At 52.2% G+C, this 21,583-nt stretch overlaps 8 protein-coding genes across 8 annotated transcripts; 2 read left to right on the forward strand and 6 right to left on the reverse strand.

Moving 5' to 3' along the window:
* Nucleotides 1–612: 612 nt before the first annotated feature.
* AYO21_06498 (hypothetical protein) lies at nt 613–1,626 on the reverse strand (the record flags this gene model as incomplete). The annotated part of the gene is made up of 3 exons (XM_022656458.1): nt 613–1,126; nt 1,256–1,280; nt 1,356–1,626. 3 exons carry the CDS (start codon nt 1,624–1,626, stop codon nt 613–615), a joined length of 810 nt encoding a protein of 269 aa, XP_022511246.1.
* Nucleotides 1,627–2,539: 913 nt separating this feature from the next.
* Nucleotides 2,540–3,457, reverse strand: AYO21_06499 (hypothetical protein; the record flags this gene model as incomplete). The annotated part of the gene is made up of 1 exon (XM_022656459.1): nt 2,540–3,457. The coding sequence occupies one exon, from the start codon at nt 3,455–3,457 to the stop codon at nt 2,540–2,542; it is 918 nt and encodes a 305-aa protein (XP_022511247.1).
* Nucleotides 3,458–5,130: 1,673 nt separating this feature from the next.
* Nucleotides 5,131–6,003, forward strand: AYO21_06500 (hypothetical protein; the record flags this gene model as incomplete). The annotated part of the gene is made up of 4 exons (XM_022656460.1): nt 5,131–5,370; nt 5,472–5,647; nt 5,706–5,806; nt 5,873–6,003. 4 exons carry the CDS (start codon nt 5,131–5,133, stop codon nt 6,001–6,003), a joined length of 648 nt encoding a protein of 215 aa, XP_022511248.1.
* Nucleotides 6,004–6,528: 525 nt separating this feature from the next.
* Nucleotides 6,529–9,476, reverse strand: AYO21_06501 (hypothetical protein; the record flags this gene model as incomplete). The annotated part of the gene is made up of 2 exons (XM_022656461.1): nt 6,529–7,874; nt 9,203–9,476. The coding sequence occupies 2 exons, from the start codon at nt 9,474–9,476 to the stop codon at nt 6,529–6,531; spliced, it is 1,620 nt and encodes a 539-aa protein (XP_022511249.1).
* A 122-nt stretch (nt 9,477–9,598) lies between these two features.
* Nucleotides 9,599–13,021, forward strand: AYO21_06502 (hypothetical protein; the record flags this gene model as incomplete). The annotated part of the gene is made up of 4 exons (XM_022656462.1): nt 9,599–10,190; nt 11,852–11,911; nt 11,983–12,108; nt 12,171–13,021. The coding sequence occupies 4 exons, from the start codon at nt 9,599–9,601 to the stop codon at nt 13,019–13,021; spliced, it is 1,629 nt and encodes a 542-aa protein (XP_022511250.1).
* Nucleotides 13,022–15,266: 2,245 nt separating this feature from the next.
* Nucleotides 15,267–16,453, reverse strand: AYO21_06503 (hypothetical protein; the record flags this gene model as incomplete). The annotated part of the gene is made up of 3 exons (XM_022656463.1): nt 15,267–15,677; nt 15,746–16,270; nt 16,337–16,453. The coding sequence occupies 3 exons, from the start codon at nt 16,451–16,453 to the stop codon at nt 15,267–15,269; spliced, it is 1,053 nt and encodes a 350-aa protein (XP_022511251.1).
* Nucleotides 16,454–17,682: 1,229 nt separating this feature from the next.
* Nucleotides 17,683–18,642, reverse strand: AYO21_06504 (hypothetical protein; the record flags this gene model as incomplete). Its single annotated transcript, XM_022656464.1, has 2 exons — nt 17,683–18,223; nt 18,281–18,642. The coding sequence occupies 2 exons, from the start codon at nt 18,640–18,642 to the stop codon at nt 17,683–17,685; spliced, it is 903 nt and encodes a 300-aa protein (XP_022511252.1).
* Nucleotides 18,643–19,792: 1,150 nt separating this feature from the next.
* On the reverse strand, nt 19,793–21,442 carry AYO21_06505 (hypothetical protein; the record flags this gene model as incomplete). Its single annotated transcript, XM_022656465.1, has 1 exon — nt 19,793–21,442. One exon carries the CDS (start codon nt 21,440–21,442, stop codon nt 19,793–19,795), a length of 1,650 nt encoding a protein of 549 aa, XP_022511253.1.
* Between the last annotated feature and the right edge of the window lie 141 nt (nt 21,443–21,583).

A 21,583-nucleotide genomic window follows, 5' to 3' on the forward strand; every position in this document is an offset into this window, starting at 1 on the left:
CTTAGCGGCTGGAACAATGCGTTAGGAAAAGGTTTAGCTAGGATATTTAATGTTGAGTTTACTACATCTATATGTCGGGGCTTATAGAGGCTTATGAGGGCAATATCAAAATTGATTTTCTGAAGATAACCGGATCGAAAGAAAGAAAAGATGGGTCACTAAGTCTCTGGCGGCCAACGACTCAGAACGTAAAGTCATCCGGCTTCGGCTTGCACTCTGGAGCACTAACAATTCGTCGATCGAGGGGTTTCTTCCAGCAAGGAGATAGTTCGCATGTCACATGACTGTCATCACATGACTTAGCCAAGACTCCTGCACTCGCTTATGCCTCCACGTGCCATCTTGTCGTTGCTCTCTCTTCTGTCTCTTGAGATAGTTCAAGATCACAGAACAGCCCACACTGGATTGTTGATAGCTATTGCAACCGTCGCTTACCTGGTCATTACGACCAGTTCCCTCCATCACTGTCCACCTACAACATCGTCCAACTCGTCGAGATCTACAGTGTGTCCAGCGAAGAATGGGATAGTAACAAGGCATAATTTATTTTTACCCCGGAGAGAAGAACCGCTATGTCTATCGCGCATCCTTGTGACAGACGGTGCTGGCTTCTTACGAGGGGGTGGTCGAGATAAGCCCCCCATCAACCACAATCTTTTGGCCGGTAATATATCTTGACTTCTCTGAAGCAAGGAAAGCAATCGCGTTTGCGATGTCGAACCCGTCTCCCATCTTGCCCATCGGAACCTGATTGTTTCGCCTCGCTATCAGTCCTTCCAAATCGCCGTTGGCGTACTTGTCGGCCAGGTAGCCAACGAGAGGGGTGTGCATTAGGCCTGGGACCACTGTGTTCAGCCGCACACCTTTCTTCGCGTAGATGACGGCCGTTGTTTTCGTGAACTGTACAATGGCGGCCTTTGCTGCAGCGTAGGCAACCTGAGGCTTACCTACATAGCGCAATCCAGCCACGGAAGAGAGATTGATGATTGATCCAGAGCCTTGTTTCTCCATGATGGGCAGGACTTCGTGGCATGTGAGGTATACTGACTTAAGGTTGACGTTGGTTTGACCGTCCCACGTCGCCTCATCGATTTCTGCTGGGCCACCAGGCACCGACCGACCGACACTGCACAACTAAGAATCAGCTGGATTCTCGGGATGGATGAAAACTTTCGCAGAGCTCTCAAAATCCCGGGGGTGGCTCGCCGCCTCGCCTCCCCTTGAGCCCTCAAAGACGGTCTTTGTGGCGACATACTTGTTGACTAAAACATCAATGCGACCTGAGAGAGAGAGAGAAGAAGAAGAAAATCGATAATCAGCCGTATGTCACCGTTTAATGGCCGTAGAGATAGTACCGTATTTCTTCATGCAAGCTTCCACAAAGGCCTTTACTTGCGTCGCACTCGTTACGTCTGCTGCCATGACATCGCAAACACCTCCGTCTGCCTCTATGCGTTTTTTGGTGTGCTCGGCGGCGTCCAGATACAAATCGCAAGCGAATACATTGGCCCTACACTCGCATGCGAGCACCTTGGCCGTCGCCGCTCCATTTCCCCACATTGTGGGATCCCCCATCTGGCCGACGCCAGTTAGGAGGACGACTTTTCCATTCAAGTCCCGATACATGATGCCGGGTTTAAGAAGGGTGTTTTCTAAAAAAAAAAAAAAAAAATCTTAGACTGCAGTGGACACTGATGTTGCCATGAGTCTTTGCCTGTGTCGTTGCTCTGATGCGAATCTATGATGGTTTAAGGTGTCGGAGTGAGTTGACCTTGAAGTCGATCTATGTCTAGGATGAAGGGTACTGTTTCGACAAAGATCGGCCAGCCGATGTATGCTTGAAGTTTCTACCCTCGGTCAACAGCAGGGCTTCATAGCCGGGCTAGGAACATTGCGTCGGCATCTTTTCGGGACAGCGACATCCGGCCACGGCCTTCTGATAAAGTCCATCGGCTGGGTGGCTGGTTGGCTTGTGTCAGTTCGAGTGTAAGACTCGGCAATGCTCACATCTTGCTCACGGCGCATGAAATTTTAGCATTGACAAAACCGGCACACATGGAAAAGTAGATCGCTACCGGGCACAGTACACCTTGATTTGATCTAGCCAGGAATTCTATCGTATGGACCTATTCTGCTCTGTTGCCAATCACGGCTACAGAAGCAAGAATGTTGTTCTCTTGCACGGCAACCGCGAGAACCGTTTCTGGGCGTCGTGTTTGCCAGTGTGGCCGGGGTCATTGACATCTCTCCACTGTGCTCTGTGCTCCGTGCTCCATCAAGAACGAAGTTCTACCTCCGTTCTCATGTCGGCTTTCCGTGATAGACTTCCAAGCTAGAAGTTGTGTCATCACCCAAACACCAAAGGATCGACTTGGCCACCACTTGATCCAAACGCGCACCCGAAGGCAGTGTCACGAAAAGCCGAAATCCATGCGGCAGTCCGGGAAAGACATATGTCTGAGTCGGTACCCTGTTCTGCCGTGTTAGAATCTCCTCCAGAGACCGGGGCCGATTCCGGCGAGAGTGCAGAAAAAAACACTCACCCAAGATCCTGCAATCGTTTCGCAAAATACAGTGCCTCATCGCGAAGAATATCCATCCCTGCCGCAATGACGCTCGACTTGGGCGTTCCGCGCAATTCCTCGTCACTCGCAAACGGCACATTTAGACTACGGTCCGTCGGATCCTCGGCCTTGAGGCACTCTGTAAATAGCTTGAGTGCGGCCCAGGGAAGAACCGGCGCGTCGATGTTCTGGATATATGAAAAATTGGGATCGGGTGTGGACGACTTGTAGGCCGGGTGGTTGTCTGGGTGAATCAACCAAGGTGTACCTAGAACTTGGCCCTTGATTCGCCCCGCGAGGGAAGACGTTGGGTCTGCTCGTCGTGTTCGTTGAACTTGATGATATACGACCCAAGCAGTGAGCATCGCCCCAGCTGAGAAGCCACCGACGACGATCTTAGTATTGTCGAGCCCCAGTCGTTCTGCGTTACTCACAAGCCATTCAAACCCGTCGACGGCATCGTTGACCTGCGTGGGGTGTGTGAATTCAGGCGTATGACGATAATTGACGTGCAGGACTGCGATGTTGGTGTTGGCAACAATGCCATAGCATGTAGCGTCCTCGGACTCAATGTTACCGTTCAAATGGCCCCCACCATGGAAGTATAGGTAAACAGGAAGGGGACTTGCGCTTGATGGCTGACTTTTGGGAAAATACAGCCGGCCGATGATATTCTGGCTGTCGCGTGTCGTAATGGCGTGGTCTTGGTGAGTTATCTTTTCACGAAGCCCTGACAAATGTAGGTTCGTTTGTGCTGCTTTCGCACGACGGGTATTAGCGGCATATCGGATTTCTAGAGGCGTCAAGTCAGGATTGAAGCGTGGAATCTCCGTTGTGCGACACAGTTGCTCCCATTCAGGGTTCGGGCCTTGATATTCGGGATATGCTTGCATATTCCCTGGAGGACTGGACTTGTGGTAGGCTTCGCAAAGGAAAGATACTGTCAACCCCACGTTTTAATCCAGGGCGAAGAGCAAGCATGACCAAGGAGCACGTAGGGATTGATTTCCGGCTGGAGTGCACCTATCTATAGGCTCTACTGGTAGGCACCTACAGTAGGTAGACAACACCCAGCCTAGTGCAGCCTATGCAGCCGGGCGGGCTGCCAGTTTCGCTTTTGTATCTGGTGCAGTGGCTGCAATGTTGCCGAGTTTGCCGATGATAGTAGCGGCAATAGCATCGTTTGCTGTGTCAAATTGTCTGTACATTTGGAGTGCAATCCCCACGAGAATCGCGACATGGATAGTCAATCGGGCTAATGTGATAGGTCTATCCGAGTCCCTATTGCAAGGCGATCCGAACTCAATATCGAAGAGCCAGCTTCAACTGCTGTGCGCAGGTACGATAGAGGTCACACTGATACAGTCACGGTCCAATGTCCTGCACAGACGTTGAGCGAGATCACCTTCCCTCTTGTGAAATCCAGCCCATTGTGTTGCGATTTGCAGGGCTGCTTGCTGTCTCCCAATTATGCATATCTACAGGTCACTATTAGAAACAACTTGGACCGGCGGCCCTACGCCCTCCATACGTTATTGTATTGGGAAGGCTGAGATGTCTAGGTCCCAGCAGGGTTGACTGCACCGACCTTCTATCTACTTGTGACCTGTCCCAAAAATGAACGTTGTACGCTGAAATGATCAGCATGAGAATGAGCTTCATTCGCCAGCTGTGGTCGTCCTACGTGTCCCGAACACTGCCGCTGTCCCGGTCTCGTCTTTCGCAACGTTGGTTCGACTACCGTGACTACTTGACACTCAGCAATGGCTTACTATAGACCTTCCTTAAGTCCGTTCTACCGCTCGGGATCTGACAAGAACTACCATGCCTGTTTCTCAGGAGGAGTCACGGTCTGAAAAAGGTTAAAACGGCACACGCCTATATTATTACATGGAGAATGGATTTTTATAATGACGTTACTATTATCAAGCCCTTCGGGGTCGCTAAAACTGCCTCGCCAGATTGGTTCTGTGGATTCCCGCCCTCGGTGTCGGCCGTTCATGGTAATGGCCACGCGGAATGACCCCACATCTGAACATGCTGACGCTCACAGTCGAACAGATGTGTTGAATATCATGATCGTGGGGGCTGGTCTGGCAGGTCTGGCTGCCGCCACCTCCTGTTCTCTTGCAGGACACACAGTCACCATCTTTTAGGCAGCTAAAGAACTCGCAGAGATTGGTGCAGGACTGCAAATCACGCCCCACGCCTCAGGGTTGTTTCGGGGATGGGTTTGGGGGGTTCAGTCCGCGCCGTCGCTGCCGTGCCGACAGTTCTAGCTGTGCATAGGTACAGGGATGGTAAGATTCTGGCAGAGCAAAGAGGTTTCGACAAGATCCTTCAACACAGATATGGTCTTCCTTTCTTTGACATTTATCGAGTTGATTTGCAGAGAATCGTGTATGACAAGGCCGTGTCGCTGGGAGCGTAGGTGCATCTCGACTGTCGAGCGTTGTCGGTTGAGTGCACGGCGTCAGGCCGCAAGGTGACCTTCAAATCTGGTCAAGAATTCCACAGTGACCTGGTTGTCGGGGCCGATGGCTTATGGTCTAAATGTAGAGAAAGCATGTTGAAGACTTCAGACCAACCACTACCGACGGGTGATTTGGCTTATAGGATTGTCCTCCACCTCGACAAGATCAAAGACGCCGAATTGAAGGAATGGATTGCCAACCCACGAGTCCATTTTTGGATCGGCCCGCACTCCCACGCCGTGGCATACTCGATCAGAAGCAGCACCATGTACAATATAGTTCTGCTTTGCCCGGATGACCTCCCTCAGGGCCTCTCACGAGCGACGGGCTCGGTGGATGAGATGCGGGCCTGTTCTCTCTCTGGGGTCCCACCCTCACCCGTTTCCTCGAGCAGGTCGAACAGGTCGACAAGTGTAAACTCATGCATCGGCAGGAGCTGGAGTCGTGGACGAACAGGGACAAGAATTTTGTCTTGCTGGGCGATTCTTGCCACCCGATGCTGCCCTGTCTCACGCAGGGAGCCAACTGGTCGATCAAAGACGGCGGTGTCCTCGGAAGACTGCTATCGTATATGAGGACTAGGGAGCAGTTGCTGTGGGCGATCACCCTGTACGAACGTCTTCGCAAGCCGCGCAGCAAGAAGATCGCCCGCGAGACATTTCTTCAGAGAGGCGCTCCATATCCCCGACGGTCCTGAACAGCGAGAACGCGACAAGATATTCGAGTCGCAGCTAGGCAAGGGAATATCTGGCAAGTTCCCTAGTCGAGGTAAACGAAAACTCTTTCACCCCAGCTACCGGGACCTTTGGGATGGCACTGATTGATTTGATCCAGGGTGTGTCCCAGAGGCCCAGGCCTGGCTCTACGGCTACAATGCATACAGAGGAGCTGATGAGGCAGTCAAGTCAGCACCATATGAGCCATCGTTGACGAGCGTCACGAGCTCTACGTCAATATACCCGTGAGTATCCTTTCTTCTCAGACGAGGGTCATAGTGGTAGGAGATGGTGGTAAGGAAGATCATAGAAGATACGGCGACTCCAGCCCGTCTCATCCCATATTGACAGCCTTGGGGGACTGAACAACCGACGCGCGAACCGACCTTGATGCCATTTCCTCAAGCACGACGGAAGATGGCATTTCCACCGTTTCGGGTGCTAAGTTGTGAGGGCAAATCATTATCTTGAAGTAAGAAATGCCCGGCCTTCCTCCCTACGAGAGCAAAATTACAAAGACAAATCACACCTTAAAAAAGACAGAGAATCTCAAGGTTGAGGGAAAGGAAAAAAGGAAATCCTGCATTGACTATCTCTTCTAGGGACGTGTCAGAAAAAGATATCTGCGTCATATATCTCGCCTTGCTCTAGAAAATCCAACGCCACTCCCCCTCCCACGATCCTTACTCCCAGCGGACAGAGAAGTAAATGGGTTTCGAAATGTTCCAGGTCCCCAAGACCAAGGAACCAGACACATCCTACCGAGCACAGCTCTCAATGCATGACAACCCCGACCCGTGGAGCGACGGGATGGTAAGTGTTGGAAGTGCCAACACCACCAGCTCCTCCTTGGCCGTCATCCTCGGGATCCTCTTCTTCATAGTCATAGTCGTCTCCCTCATAGTTTTCATCCTCGTATGTATCGTCGTACAGCTCATCGTCATCGTCGTATGGTCCTTGACCTTGGGCCGGTTGGGCAATGCCCCCTGCCACGCCGTGGGCCGCCATGTGTGACATGGCGCGAGGAGCTCCTCCTACTCCTCCTGCTGCTGCTGCAGTACCTTGACTCATAGGCACGGCTTGGTTGCCGGTGGCAGTAGATGCGCCAGTCTCGTTGATATCGTCGTATCCGAGGTCATCTTGATCAGCTTCGGGGTCGTCGAATCCCGTGCCGGCTATGCCTGCTGTGGTGCCCCCGTAGGTGGTGGCACCTGCTTCTGGAGTCTGAGCTGTGCTGTAGGTTGTATCCTCGGGGTATAGTTCTGTGTCACCCGCATATTGCCCGTTGGGATCTGCATATGTGCCTTCCAAACCTGTACCTTCCATACCCGTACCTTCCATCCCCGTGCCTTCCATACCTGTGCCTTCCATACCTGTGCCTTCCATACCTGTACCCATCCCGGTGCCATAGTCCGGGGGCATACTCCCATACGCAGGGTTCGCTGGGGTCGATGAGTGTGGCTGGAGAAATTGCCCAGCGATTTGCGGAACGACATATGGAAGGGCTTGCCCGGCGCCTTCCGCCAGAGGATTTAGCCAGCTGGATCCCCCCGAGCGAGGAGGTTGTTGCTGGCCATAGCCGCCGTCTTGCGGAAGCCCTGGTAGGTCGAACCCCGGATCATTCTGTGGCTGGTTTCCGGGAAAAAATTGACCTGATGCTCCTGGCTGCGGATGGGGAGTTTGACCAGATAACCCCGGCTGCGTATGAGGCGGCTCAACTGGTACTCCAGATGGTGCTTGGAGAGGTTGAGACGGTGTGCTCGACGGCCCAGGGATGCCGGCTGGCGGCTCTACCGGCGCTCCTGGTGCCCCTGGTGGTGGTTTCGCTAGGCCAGGTGTGCCAGTCGGTAGACTCGCTGGTGGTGCTGCTGCTGGGGGTGGTGCTGCTGCCGGTGGTGGTGCTGTTGCCGGTGGTGCTGGTGGTGGTGGTGGTGCTGCTGCCGGTGCTGGTGGTGCTGGTGGTGGTGGTGGTGCTGCTGCTGCCGGTGGTGTTGGCTTTGGGGGAGGTGTGGGAGGTGTGGGCTTCTGGGGAGTTGGGCTTGTATGAGGAGCAGAACTCGTGACGGGCTTCGGAGCTGGTTTAGGAGCAGACTTTCCGCCGCCCAGGTTCAGGTGAAATCCTTTGGGCATTGTAGTAGCTTAATTTGGGGAGATGGGGACAGGAGAGAAGACAAGATGTGATCTGAAGGTCTCTGTGGAAGGTAGCTTTTCTCTTCCCCTCTTCAGGGTCCAAAGTCATATAAAATCAATTATATACATATTCCCAAACCATCCCTGCGCTCGACTCATTTCCTTTCGTGTTGCAGGCGCACACGTGGTCTTCTCCTGCGGCTGGCCAGCTAGCCACGCTCACCGACGTAGAGCTCTTGGAGGCGCAGTCTCCGTCCGGACCAGGGTTGGGCCTATTTAAGTCAAGCGAGCATTGAGCTGTGTGGCAGGGAGATACGGACCACGGTCTGTGTGGCCTCTCCTAAGTTGGCTTATGATTATAAACGAGGGCCAAAGGTCTTTAAGGGAATTTGTCCGGGGTTGAGTGTGTGGTCATGGTTGAGACTTTAGTGGCTACAACACTTTTCGTGGATAATGCTCAAGGTAAGCAGATCGCCATATTCGGGCGGGTATCAGAAATAGTTAATGTAAGTAATTATTCGATACAGGCTATTTTCGTGCCTGGGGACCGGGGAGTATTGTGCCCCCAGCAAACTATACCTGTATTGTACACGTGGAAGACGCATTATTGGTTGCCTCGGCTCACTGTGGACATCTTCTGTGGATACAATGTGCCGCCTCCTCGTACAAAGTTACAAAGTACTCCACCCAGCTCGCCCCTCTCGCTCCTTTATCTTCCAATATGGAGCCAAGTGGGAGAGAGCTTTGACCCGACCTGATATCTACCCTGCGCATAGTGCTTATACCGCCACAATTTACTTCCGTGTAGACGCTATGGCAAGATGGCAATGCCTTCTTTGTCATCCGCATCTACTGTAATCATCGGCCAACCAGGTCCCCGGCCTGGCCAGATCGGAGTAGATGGATATCGAAGGGGGCTTTGATTCCATTTTTTCCCTACCCGCCGGCCCCCCCTGCGCCCCTCGTGACTTTCGCCTCGGCCTGACAAGAAATATTACCCCCTTTGGATGTGACCATCGCGGTAGCACGGCCCCAATCCTACTATAGATTGTGGTAAACAGAGGGCAAGCTTCTACTCAGCTGAATTTCCTTTAGCAACTCTTGCGGGCGAGTTACTATTTTTTGCAACACGGTTCAGCAATCAAAAAGTAGATGATATAAAGACACCGAGGCTCTCCTTGGCAACTGAGCAGAACCAGGTCGTTTATATCAAACTACACCACTTCCCCTCTTCCAATCTTTGCCAATAAGTTGTTTCGGCTAGTCTTTGCTTTTCACGTTTTCAATTTCATATCAGTCCACTGTAGTTACCAAATACTCCACACATCATGGGTCTTGACCACATCATCGGCCTTGCCGAGCACGGCTTCCAAGATGTCGTTCATGGTGTTCACGAAATTGCCGATGCCTTTCAAGATGGCTTGGGTCTTGGCCACAATGGCGAGGAAGAAAATGGTCACGATGGTCACTATAGTCATGACGACGACGGATGCCAGGAGGATGGGGACGATCAGTGTGGCGAAGATGGCCAGGACCATGAGGGTAAATACCACCACCACCACTGGGGTCATCATGATGACTCGATGGACCATTGTGAGTTGTCCCGAGGAATCTGTCAGTGATGAGTATTTTTGTCTAACAGCTTTGCTTTTAGATGGGCACGAAGACCCGAGTGATGAACATGGTGACCAAAGCTGGCATCACGACGGTCACAATGGCCACGACCAGAGTGAGCATGGTAAATACGACGAAGAAAACCAAGAAGGTCATGACGGGGAAGACCCCAACGGCCACTGGAATCATTCCGGTGGACATGATGAGAGCGACCCTCATGGTTACTACAATGAACACGAGCATCAAGATGAGCATAACCCGGGCCAGCATGGGGGCAATCCTGATGAACACGAGCATCAAGATGGGCACGACCCGAGCCAGCACGGGGGTCACTATGGCCATGACCAAAACCAGCATGGTGAGCAAGACCCAAGTCACCATGAAATGGGATCGGGTCATAACGATGACTGCCATCAACAGCAGCATGATAACAGCAACCACCACGACCCTCAGACGCAGCAGCATGACAGCAGCAACCACGATGATCCTCATAAGCAGCAAACAGGTGGTGACGGTTGCCACTGCCCTCCACCATCCGATGATCATGCTCACCAACACCAAGAACAACAACCACACCACCAACAAGAACAACAGCAGCACGAACAACCACATGGGCAACAGCACGAACACCAGGGGCATGATGACTGCCATGACGAGAAACAGCAGCAGCATCACGGTGGCTCTCAACATATGTAATACAGTTGTATCTAGGTTACGGAAGTGTCGGGAGAAGTTGGGGGACAGTGAGATATTGAACGATGGTGGAGAGCAGGGCTCGCTGCTGCTGCTGCTGCTGCTGCTGCTACTGCAGGGAAATGGTTGCTTGATTCAGCATATAGTAAGCGGGTTACTGGTACTTTCTGCGGGTGTTTTGTCATGTTTTGGTTGTAAAATTGGCAGTGCTTATGAGTAAACTCATTCATTTATCCATATCCAGAGCCTCAGTCCCTCTACCTTTTCTTTTCCTCCCACCAACCACCAGATATCTGGGATGTCTGTCAGTCTTGGCTTACTGTCTACTATTGACAAGGCTTGTAGCCCCGATATCTCAATCTTTACAGCTTTTCACCTTTGCGGCGTTCCAGAAGGCATGTATATGTCCTGTCAATGTCATAGTCAGATGGTATTTATTGGAAGGATCCAGGTAATCCGAGACCATGTCAGCTGTCACAGACTCGCAAGGATCGACTCGTAGGGCTACCATTACTCTGGAGTCCATGGCATTGTATTCCGAGTCTCCAGTAAAAAACGAATCTTCAATATCCGGGCAGGCTGAAAGATATTGCCTCCGGCTTCAACACAGCTCAGATCCAATGAAACGCCGTCTGCGGATTGGGAATCGTGGGTAGCACCCCACTCTGTCAGATTATTACACCGAACGTTGCCGAGGACGTAGATATGATCGCCATAGTGTCGCCGGATGGCGTCTGATGTGGGAAGATGTAAGATAATTTGGTGTGGAAATGTGGTACCCGGACACCATGACTGTCGTCCTTCGGCGAGCTGCTGTGCAGGAAGGGGTGGAGCTTTCATGCGTAGAATGGTTGGCAGTGCATCTGACTGTCCTCTTCAGCTCCCGAGCATGAGAAGTAGCCATGATCTAAGCAATCTTCCCAATATAGAGGCAGGGGTTCAGCTAACCAATCGTGTAATAGACTGTAATGACAAGGGAGAGGAGGGGGCACGCCAACCAGGCCTGGGTGGATCGACCATCCATGCAACCTCTCTGAGCCTCGGGGGCGCTTTTTGTTCAGTGGATAGAGGCGAGGCACAGCACTGCTTAAGTTAGTACGTGGAGAGGCGTCCCGTACCGGTTTCCCCTCTACTTTACGATTTCAGTGTGAGAGAGATAATCACCTTTTGCAGAGAAAGGGTAGAAAGCTATTCAAAGCGTACCTAGGGCCACTTCGTGTACTAAAATTGGTTGAACTCAGCCTCCGGTGCCCGATCCCGACTCACCTTCCCTCCCCCCCGCCGTATACATAGAGCACATCCATATACAGGTCGAAGCCATCCTGGTAGAATCCAAGAAATAAAGAAACTTCCTCCTCATTCCACTGTCCTTTTCAATCCTATATATCAGAATTCCACTCGTTAAAACAATTGCTTTTGGCGTGTGTGTCAGTCCTTGTCTGCGTTTCCTTGGGCCCTGTTTTGGCGACTCCGACTCTCCTTTTTCGCTGTTTTCCTAGTCTCCCACACATTCCCTCAATATGAACGCAGTATCAAGTATGAGCCAGGGGATGGGCTCGATGGGCTCGGGGATGTCACAGTATTGGAAGAAGCACATAGCCGGTAAAGTCACAGTGCCTCGCTGTGTCATGGTCAATGATATGCTAATGCGTTGCGTTAGACAGTGTTTGGCTTCGCCTTTTTGTATATCTGCTGGGCGCTCTGGCGATTCTGTTCCAAGGTAAGCATACATCCAATTTCATTGTACCTCCCCCATCATGAACCTAACATGATACTGACTTCTGGGTAAAGCTCTTGTCATTCTGGGCGACGTACCTGGAGCACAAGGTTCGGGGAGTGGGACGTCGGGATACTATCTTTTACAATTCAACTCCGTTGATGGACTGGCAACAACCCGGTTACGCATCGGGTATACAGGTTTGTGGCTCCCTTTGACGCAAAAGAATGAGAATGGCCTGGAAACTCACCATGTTCTGTAGCAATGTGCTGTTCGCTCTCAAGTGGCCCGGAGCACTGCGCCATCACCGTCGGCAAAGACCACGCTTCCAGTATCCGATACCTGTCCATCGGGACCAACAACATCTACGACTTTGAATCCTTACCTGCTAACCAGACGCTCAACTCGGTGTTGTTTGAGGTAGCAGCATCCCTGCAGAATGATGTCTTCATTGTCTTCCCTGCCATCCCCGGCATGTTCCTGGCACTCGGAGTCATTATGTTCGCCTTCTACGGCGCCCTGAACAAGCCTTGGGTCGGCCCAGCATCGTCATGGAGACAGTCACAACGGAACCGACGACTCGACATCCTGCGGATCGTCATGATTGTGCTGATCGGACTCTCGGCCATCTTCGCCTTCGCCGCGGCAGTGTCGAACTCGCAGATGTTTGCGGCGGTCCAGCTCGCCACGAGCCACAACGAGCAAGCCCCCGGCATCTTCCAGGTGACCAAAGGCAGTGCAGCCCTCGCACTACACTGGCTAGCGGTCATCTGGACCATCGGCTTCTTGATCGGTATCATCCAGACACACATCGAAATCAGCGCCGTCAAGATCAAGGTCAACCCTAGCGACACGGCCGGCACGACGGGCGGCAGCCAGTTCCAGGCGAATGGCAGCACAATCGAGAGAGCGTCACTCCTCAAGGATGCGGAACCTATGGCGATCAACCCAGCTGGTCTGGCTCCGCAAGTTCCCAATCCCAACTCAACCAACGGTGCTGGAGGGGCTGGCGGACCCATGGGCGCACGAGGCGGTATGAGGGGCGGCGCTCGAGGAGGGGCTATGGGAATGCGGGGCAGAGGCGGCGCTATGGGCCGAGGGCGAGGCATGTAATACGACTACCGCAGCTATACCAATGTGGGCCAAGCTTATTTTGGGGGTGTATCTTATCTTTGCTTTTTTGGCGGCGGCGGTGGCAGCGGCGGCGATGGGTATATTATGGCAAAGTGGCTCCGAACGGCGACCAGGGGGTGGCAAAACACACAAGGGAAAATGTGCAAGGTATATTAGATCAGCTTCCACAAGGAACCGAAGCTTATACGAACTCCGTAACAGACGGTACATTCCAGTCAAGCTGAGCTTGTTTTTTCTTTCCCCAGTGCATCTAAGCCTCTTGTCTGATTTGTTTCACCATCAGAGTAAAAACACCTTGCCCCATCTACTAAGCACAGTAAGTGTTTGGTGTGCTTTCAGCATTGCTGATTTGTATGAAACAAACGACATGGTGAACTTACACTGGCAGCAGTTTCGGTCTCTAAGGTGTTGTCTACACACACCATGCCACTCCGTGTCTATATCAGGTCCTTGCGCGGATCGCAAGCTCCGGTAAATGGAGCATCTTGTAACTGCCTTCGACAAGGAGTGTTACTACTTTGTTCATTTTTCCAGCCCATTGCCCCCTCAAGCCTACAGGCTGATACCCCCCACTCCCCGTAAGCCTGACTGACGGTGGCCAAAGAGGCACTGTCAATGAAGGGCATTGGGATCTGTCTGCTCCTAGTGCCCCGAGTATGTAGAGAGCTGCGGTTGGATCGCTTCCCGATTGAACCGATCCTACTTGGGAATAGATCGGGGGACTAGCTCCCAATGGAGACTTTATTCCTGCCAACGCCGATCAGCTGGCCACAACGGTTAGGCTCGGATAAAGACACGGCCATCAATTCAAACATACCAATCATGCACTGAACCATCTAGAATCTCACTGAGAGTTTTGGAAGCTTGTCAGATGAGGACAGGAGGGGAGAAGGAGGGGGGGGGGGGGTGGCTTGCTTGTCGCTTACTGACTGGCCGAACGAACCAAGTACGAGGTGCGAGTATTTACGATGGAGAGCCATCATGAACGCTGTTGGTTGGATGGCGCCAACACCGGGTCTGACCTGCCCTCCGCCGGCTAATAGTGTGTGTGTGTGGTTTCGAGGGATCGAGGGATGCACGACCTATCAAGCCTTCGTTGCCTCGTGACTTACGTTGACCAGCCCCCGCCGCCGAGAGATATGTCGGAGTGCTTAATCCAGGTTGGGTAAGGACCTAATAAGAGCTAAGACAAATAGTCAAAATGAGCCGTGTGTGTACTTGTAATCAAAAAAGACCAGAGACGGCGCTTATACCGAGTTCGGTAGAGGCACTCTGTATATTGATTACGCGCTAATCCATATCGGGAAGATTATACCATTATTCTCCCGGGGGCCAAACTCAATCGTCATTAATTGTGGGGACTTGCCCTGTTTGGAGGACCTCTCGTTCAACCTACCATATACGGAGGGGTCGGAGGGCCACATGCCCCCATGCGCCCTGCCATACCTCCGATTCCCCCAAAAGTGCTCGAGCCCAGACCCATGGCTCGCTGCCCCCAGATAAGGCCTGCCGCAGCAATGCCTATTTTCACATCAGAACGACTTACTCGTACTGGGTCGGTTATGGGTACTGCATGTATGGAAAGCAAAAAGCAGGTTTTCTTCTTGTTTTTTTTCTTCTTGTTGTAACTCACTAACGGCGCACCGCCCGATCTTACGCCCTATTTTCTTTCCCACCTTTGACCAACTTTCATCTTATAGGGCAAGGTGGCAGTCCCAGTGGGGCACACCCGCCTGGTGTCCGCAGGGCGTCGGTCTCGCGTGTTTCGGCGTTGCGGACCATCCCATGTATGGCCACGTCAGGTCGCTGCCATATCTTGGACATTTTCTGTCGGGCGGTTCTGGCGGCGGTTAACTCCGCCGCATTATCTGACGAATGGTCATCCCACTTCATGATGCTCGAGCCTCGTGACGAACGCATTCTTCCTCCTGCAGTTTGGGAGTCATGTTACTCATTCGGTCACTAAGTCATTGAAAAAGGGGGGAAAATGTATGGACAGAACCCCTCCAAGATAGAGACGTTTATAGGTCATTCTTCTTCTGACACGGGCAAAGCGCCCTTCATTCCTCTCGGGGAGTCCAGTCACCAGTACCGAGTAGGTAGCCAAGCTGTGATCGGCAATGCCCCAGTTTCAAAAACGAAATCAGACAAAAATAAACTCCAACTTTGGTTCCCCTCCCTCCTAACCCAAACCCCCGCCATAACTAAACATTAAAATGTTTTTTTATCTAAATTCTTCGCCGTAGCCATAATAGTCATCCTCGCGATCACGGTCGCGGTCGCGCGGGTCCACCAGCATCCGCCGGGACGAAAAGCCGTCCCAGTAACTCGAATCGGGAGGGCTCATGTAGTACGGGGCCTTCCTCCGCTTGAACATGACGGGCGGCATGTCGTATGCTTCGGGCTCTCGCAGTCGAGTGTGAGTTCGCCGGCTAGGCCCGACGCAGAGGGTGATGCTTGACGTCAAGGTCGAGATGAGGAGCAGCGCGACCGCGATCCACACCAGGGCTAGAAAGGCATTGCCTTGTTTGGCCGAGACGCCAATGTCCTCGCCGTTGGCGTTGACGCCGTTGACGACAATGGTGATAATAGCCGTCGTGATGCCGGCACAGATTGTCAGACTCAGTAAAGCAAGCTGCATTGGTCCTGTCAGCATTGTGTCTGCCCAGGGGGTCAGAGGACATTATCACTAGGGAGACCTACCACAGATGTGATGAGGAGGAACTTGACGGCCGTTCTGTTGGTGGTGAACAAACACCACAGCGCCGCCAGAGACGCAAGGATCAGGCAAGCAAGTCCAATGATAAAGAATACGATCATGGCTGACCCTGCAGACTGTGCATACACAAAGGCACTGGTGATACCGTTCGGCCAGTCCAGGTCGTCGAACGAAATATCCTCCCCGAGGGCGCTGCCGAGGTCCTTCATGGCTTTCTCCAGGATATCAACGAGGTCGAAATGCCGCGTCAATGACGGCTTCTCGCACCGAGTAATGACGGCGTTCGCATCGTCGTCCTGGTACGACGGCAGGTAGCTGCCCTCGCAGTAGTTGATGACATAGACCGAGTAGTATTCGAAGACATCCAGTTCAGCATACCCCACATTGAGGGTCCCGTTGACGACGGCGGTCCCGTTTACCGTGAGGACGCCGTCAACGAACTCGACACAATTGCATCCGTTGCCGGTGCCGTTGTTGAATTTAGTATGTGCTATTTGTGATATGTTGAGCTGGATTGATTGAGAGGTCAGCTAACTTATCCGAGAGAGATTGGAAAGCATGATGCAACAACTTACACTAAACATATCAATATCGGCCAGTGTGGTGGTGGTGTACCCGGCCAGCAGACATACGAAAGTCAAGCCCGTGGCAGCGAGCGCCGAAAGCAGCGTCAACAACGGGGAGACTCTCATGGTCTACCCTGGCCTTTGCCCAGCCCGGCACAAAAGCAAGTGGTATAACAAGTTTGTGAATGGGACAGGGTGCGAATACAGATGGCGGACTGGCTTCTCTCTCTCGCCGGGTTGTGTAAAGAGCGTGTTCACCGTGTTCAAGGAAAACGCCGAGAAAAGAAAAAAAGAACTCGTAAAGAGTGACTGATAGGTGCTGCAAGAGAGTGTGAGCAAATGCGAAAAGAATGGGCAAAAGTGAGCACCCCGACCACGATTAAACTTAAGAGAGACACGGTCAATGCTGTATTGCCCCCAAAGGGCTATGGGTTATGGGCTGTGTAGATGGGGAGGGGGGGTTAGAAGAGAGACTATGACAAGTGTACAGCCTTGAGACGGATGCGCGGTCTAGTCAATCCCCGGTTCCTTGTACGAGGAGGTACAGCTTGTATCCATCATTCACTGGGCCAGACAGTCAGTAAGTCTGTCCGTTAGTCAATCGTTGTGCCGATCAAGGGGCCGATGTCCTTTTGCCGCGTTGCCACATGAAGCATTAGTCTTGTCCCCCGCTTTGCCCAAAAATACATCCTCCTACTGGCGCCACCTGTAATCAGTAGATATGGTGAGATGCCTTATTTAAGCTGACCCTCTCTGGCCAGTCAGGATACCCTACTATAGTTGCGGCTTCTAAATCGGTTGGCCGCAATGGAGCCAACCCTCCATGGCTTGCGCCACATTCACTCCGGAACTTACCTTTTGTGGCCTGGGGAGTATTTTCTGCCCTGCCTATCGGCGGCTCTAGATGGTTGCAGGGGTTTGTAGACATTTGGAGTTGTAATAACGGCGCTTGGCATGGCCGTCGTCTTCCGTTGATATCGAGTCTCGCGTATGGCACAGAACAAAGGTGAATCAGAATCAGTATGAGTAGCATTTGAACTATCTTCAAGGACCAACATGAAAGCCTCCCTAACCAGATGTTCGACTTCTTGTCCTACGCCAGCTTCAATGGTCTACATGGTATTCATTCAATCATCAAACAGAGTTCCGCATAGACTCAAAGAAATAGTTTTGATACCAAGGTTTACAAAAATGAGTGTTCTCCTCCGCGGGCATGTTACAGACGACATGGTGCATTTTCTCCGTCATGATGAAATATAATGTTTAGTTTCCCCCCAGCATAAACGTAGAACACCAGTAGACACAAAATACATTTGACAACGCGTTAGTTCCCCTCGGTCCTGGCTTTGGGGTCATTACGCTCGTTCAGGAGACGGAGCTAGAAATCCTATACCCCTTCCTCTCATCGCATCGTACCCAGCTATGGGCGAGCTCCCGGCGGCTGAAGGAGATCTGTTGAGGCTGATATTGGCCGTCAGACTGGGACTGCGAGGTATTGGGCGCGAGCCAGCAGGGGGGACAATAACGGGTGTGGTCGGTCTCGTGCGGTCTCTTGGTTTGCCAGGGGTTTTCCAGAAAAGATTGTGGAAGAAGGACTCTGTCGGAGTCGGTGTAAGGGCAGACTTGGTGTGTTCGGAATCGATGGGCTTCACGCTCAGGCTCTGGTTGCGGTTGATGCCCATGGCCCGCGACTCGAATGGGAAGCCCGCGGGAATCAACGGTGTGCCTGTGCGAAGCACTGGAAGAACGGCAATATTTGGGGTTGGGGGAGACAGCGGTGGGATGGGAAGTAGCGGAGGTGTGGGAGGGACAGGGAATGTGTGGGTGATGGTCCTCGTCGACGAGTGATGGTGGTCGACGTGGCTGCTGGAATGATGTGATGATTCAGAGTCCCTCCTGGTAGCCAGCATTAGGATACAATGGATCAAACACGGCGACAATGCCTCACCTTACCAGGAGTTGCTCCCATAGTATTGCTGTTGATGATGATGGTCGGACTGGTAGTTGTTGTTGCCCTGAGAGTAGCCATGATGGTAGTTGTTCTCATACGATGCATCATACTGGCTTCCATAGTGATTTTCGGAAGCACCGTAGCTGCGATCCCCCCCATGCATGTACTCCTGGCCCTCATTGTAGTGGTTGTGGTAGTACTCTGGTGATTCTTCCTCTTGGTACCAGTAGTCGTCCTCCCAGTACCCATCATCGTAGTCGTAGTCCCCTCCATAGCCCTGACCCCATCCATCATGACTGTAGTCGTTGTAGTCGTCGTCGTCGTAGTCGTAGTCGTAGTTGTGGTGGTAATAGCTGTAGTCCATGGTGACGAAAGTCAGATCTAGACTCGTCTCTAGATTTGGCTTGTGCAAAGAAAAAGTAAAATATCCTGTTGGATATGGATAGAAAATGTACCTTCTTCAATGACGTATCTATACGAAAAGAATGTGTGTTGGCCCTGAGATTGTGGTTTGATAAAGAAAAGAGTGACTATTATGCAAAGTAAAGCACCCTTCCCACGGCTGTCTGACCTTGGATCGAATGTGATCTATTTCTACTGGCAAAGGACGGTGCCTCTCGGCCCGACAGACATGTAGACTACCCTAAGCCAATTGAGGCATAGGGAATAGCCGATGGGTTCACGAAGGACACCCGTATGCAGCGTGGCTTGCTTGGAGCACCTGCTAAGCCTCGTGCACCTGGCACCGCAGATGGACATGCCCAATATTAGTGACATTGGTGATAATGGCGACATTGGCTGAGAGGGGCATCCACAACCAGGTCGGGTAAAAACCACTCGGGGTCCTGACACAAACTCGGCTTAAGAATAGAGTATAAGCTTTTGACTTCGCCTTGACCCATAAGCGAAGCAGGAGGAAGGAAGGGGGGAGTATAGCCCAAGAGGTATGCAGCTTAGCTTATCCTCTTGTCGCCGAGGACCCGCAGCTGATACTTGGCCAAAGGAGGGGAATTAGAAGAGGGGTGGATTGGCTGGGTCATTACATTCTATTTCAAGGATCCACTATATGATTACCAGACACGCTCGGAATAATGCTGACCTGTAACCAGTCTGCCAGTCTGCCAGTCAAAGCAAGTTGTGTTGCACGGCAGTGGATCCTCTGACGGCTGCCCGTCCCGCGAATGGCATAGACTTTGCTCCACTCTGTAACCATCTTGTTTGGCAATCATACTAGCCAAAAGCGTCTTGGGATGGATGGTCGTTTCTTCCCAGCGGACACCAGCGGACGCTCAGCATGTGAGTAAAGCGTTGGAGGACGACATTACTGATTTCCACCCACCCCGGGCCCCCCAAACCAACTAATCGTAATCACTTGATCTAGAAGGATCTATTATCTCATGTCAAACAATACCATTCTCGATATTCTCTCAGAAAAGACGTGCTTTGAACTGCGCAAAACAAACAGACGCTGGATTAGTTCACCTTCCTATACAAGTACACGGCTGAAACACGTTCTAACCCCTCTGCCGCTCCCAAAAGGCGCTGGCCTGGCCAGATCCAATGGTGGGAATGTACAGGAAAGGATCTGGTTTCTGCTCTGCAGGCAATCCCCCTTTGTACTGCTGACTCAAGGGGTTAAACTGGATGTCAGGGTGCCTCGGTGAGAGTGGCGGCGGTGGTGGCAGGCTCTCGTCCTCGTCTTCGCAGGTCTCATCTTCCCATTCCTCCTCCTCTTCGTCTTCCTTCCCTGACCAGACTCGATCAGCACTAGTTCGGGGGCTGAATGTAGTCGTACCCGCACGTCTCATGGAGGGAATCGCATCTTCTCCTCTTTCCCTGTCTTTATCTGTTGGCTCCTCGTCCAAGCTCGTAGGAGGCGGCCGGTATGGCACGTACTGTGTCTTGGGGCTTTGGCTGGCAGCGTAGCGTGGGATCTCAGAATATCCGGGCAGCGCGTCGTTTGGTGGCGGGGGGAGGAAAAAGAGGTTGTCTTCGGGGTGATGGCGCAGTTGAGTTTGCTCTTCGTAATTTGGGAGCTGATCGTCGTCATCCGGATATGCAAGGTCTTCCAGAGGTTTACTCTTTTCCGGGTCTTGATGCTCTTGATGCTCTTCATGTTCTTGCAGATGGCCGTGTTCTTCTTCCAGATCTGCATAATGGTCCAAATCTGCGCCGTCATGCTCTTCCCAATACCCATGCTCGTCCATATCTGCGTAGTGGTCCAAATCTTCGTGATCATGCTCATCCAGATAATCATGCTCGTCCAGATCAGCGTAATCGTCATGTGGATGGTCTGGGTCCTCGTCGAGGTATTCATCGTCCAGGTCGTAAAGCGCGACTTCATCGACGACCTCCTGGTTTTGGTCATCTGAGACAAGTCCGTAATCCGGCTCTTCATGCCACTCACCTCCTGCTCCGTCTGTGCCTTGGTGATAGTGATAGTTCTCTGCACCTGGATCCCAGTCGTTGTATTCCTGATCGTAATACTCATCGCCGTACTCTTGGCTTTCGGGATACTGGTGGTTCCCGTAGTTGTTGCTGTTGGGACCGTTGTAGGCTGCCCGTGGATAGCTGCTAGCATTGGTGTTCTCAGCCTCGCCCATTGCATATGTCTCGTTGCCATAGCCGGACGGGTCGTCCCCATTGTATTCGGTGTACTCTTCTCCCTCATACGTCTCATCGCCGTTGTCTGGCTCATTGTATGCCCCAGACATGTAGTGCTCTTCATAGTAGTTCTCCGCTGCGGTCGAGGGATCGTACTCAGCAGGATACTCATCATCATAGCCATTGCCGTATTCATATTGGTCTTCTTCATATTCATGTTCTTTGTTCTCTTCCCCTGTGTAGTTTCCTTCATGATCCGCATATTCTGTTCCCGCGGCATACGACTCGTTGTACGCGTCCTCCTCGTAGTATTCGTAGCCATTGTCCTCTTCCTGCTCCGGGTATTGTTCATGTTCTCCCTGCGTCTTGTGGTCTTCGCCATGGTCATGGTCATGGTCATGGTCGTCGTCGCCAGCCTGCGAGGATGCGTTCCCCTCCTTCTTGCCGCCAAGGATGTAGTCGGTCAAGTGTTTGACGACGCGAGATCTATCGCCGCTAGCAACGGCGTCTAGCAGTCGCGCGTATTCTTGAATTTCATCACGCCAATCCTCGTCGGGCATTGCTCATTTTGTTGAAATTCCCGTGGAAGCACTGCACATTTCATCCTGCCCATGCACGTACGTTAGCAAAAGTCGGGGCTCCTTGTACCGGGGACAAGGGGACATTCTTACGCCGGAGTTTGGAGTTGAACATGGTTCAGA

This window comes from Fonsecaea monophora (genome assembly GCF_001642475.1).
Source record: "Fonsecaea monophora strain CBS 269.37 chromosome Unknown Scaff45, whole genome shotgun sequence".
NCBI lineage: Eukaryota > Fungi > Ascomycota > Eurotiomycetes > Chaetothyriales > Herpotrichiellaceae > Fonsecaea > Fonsecaea monophora.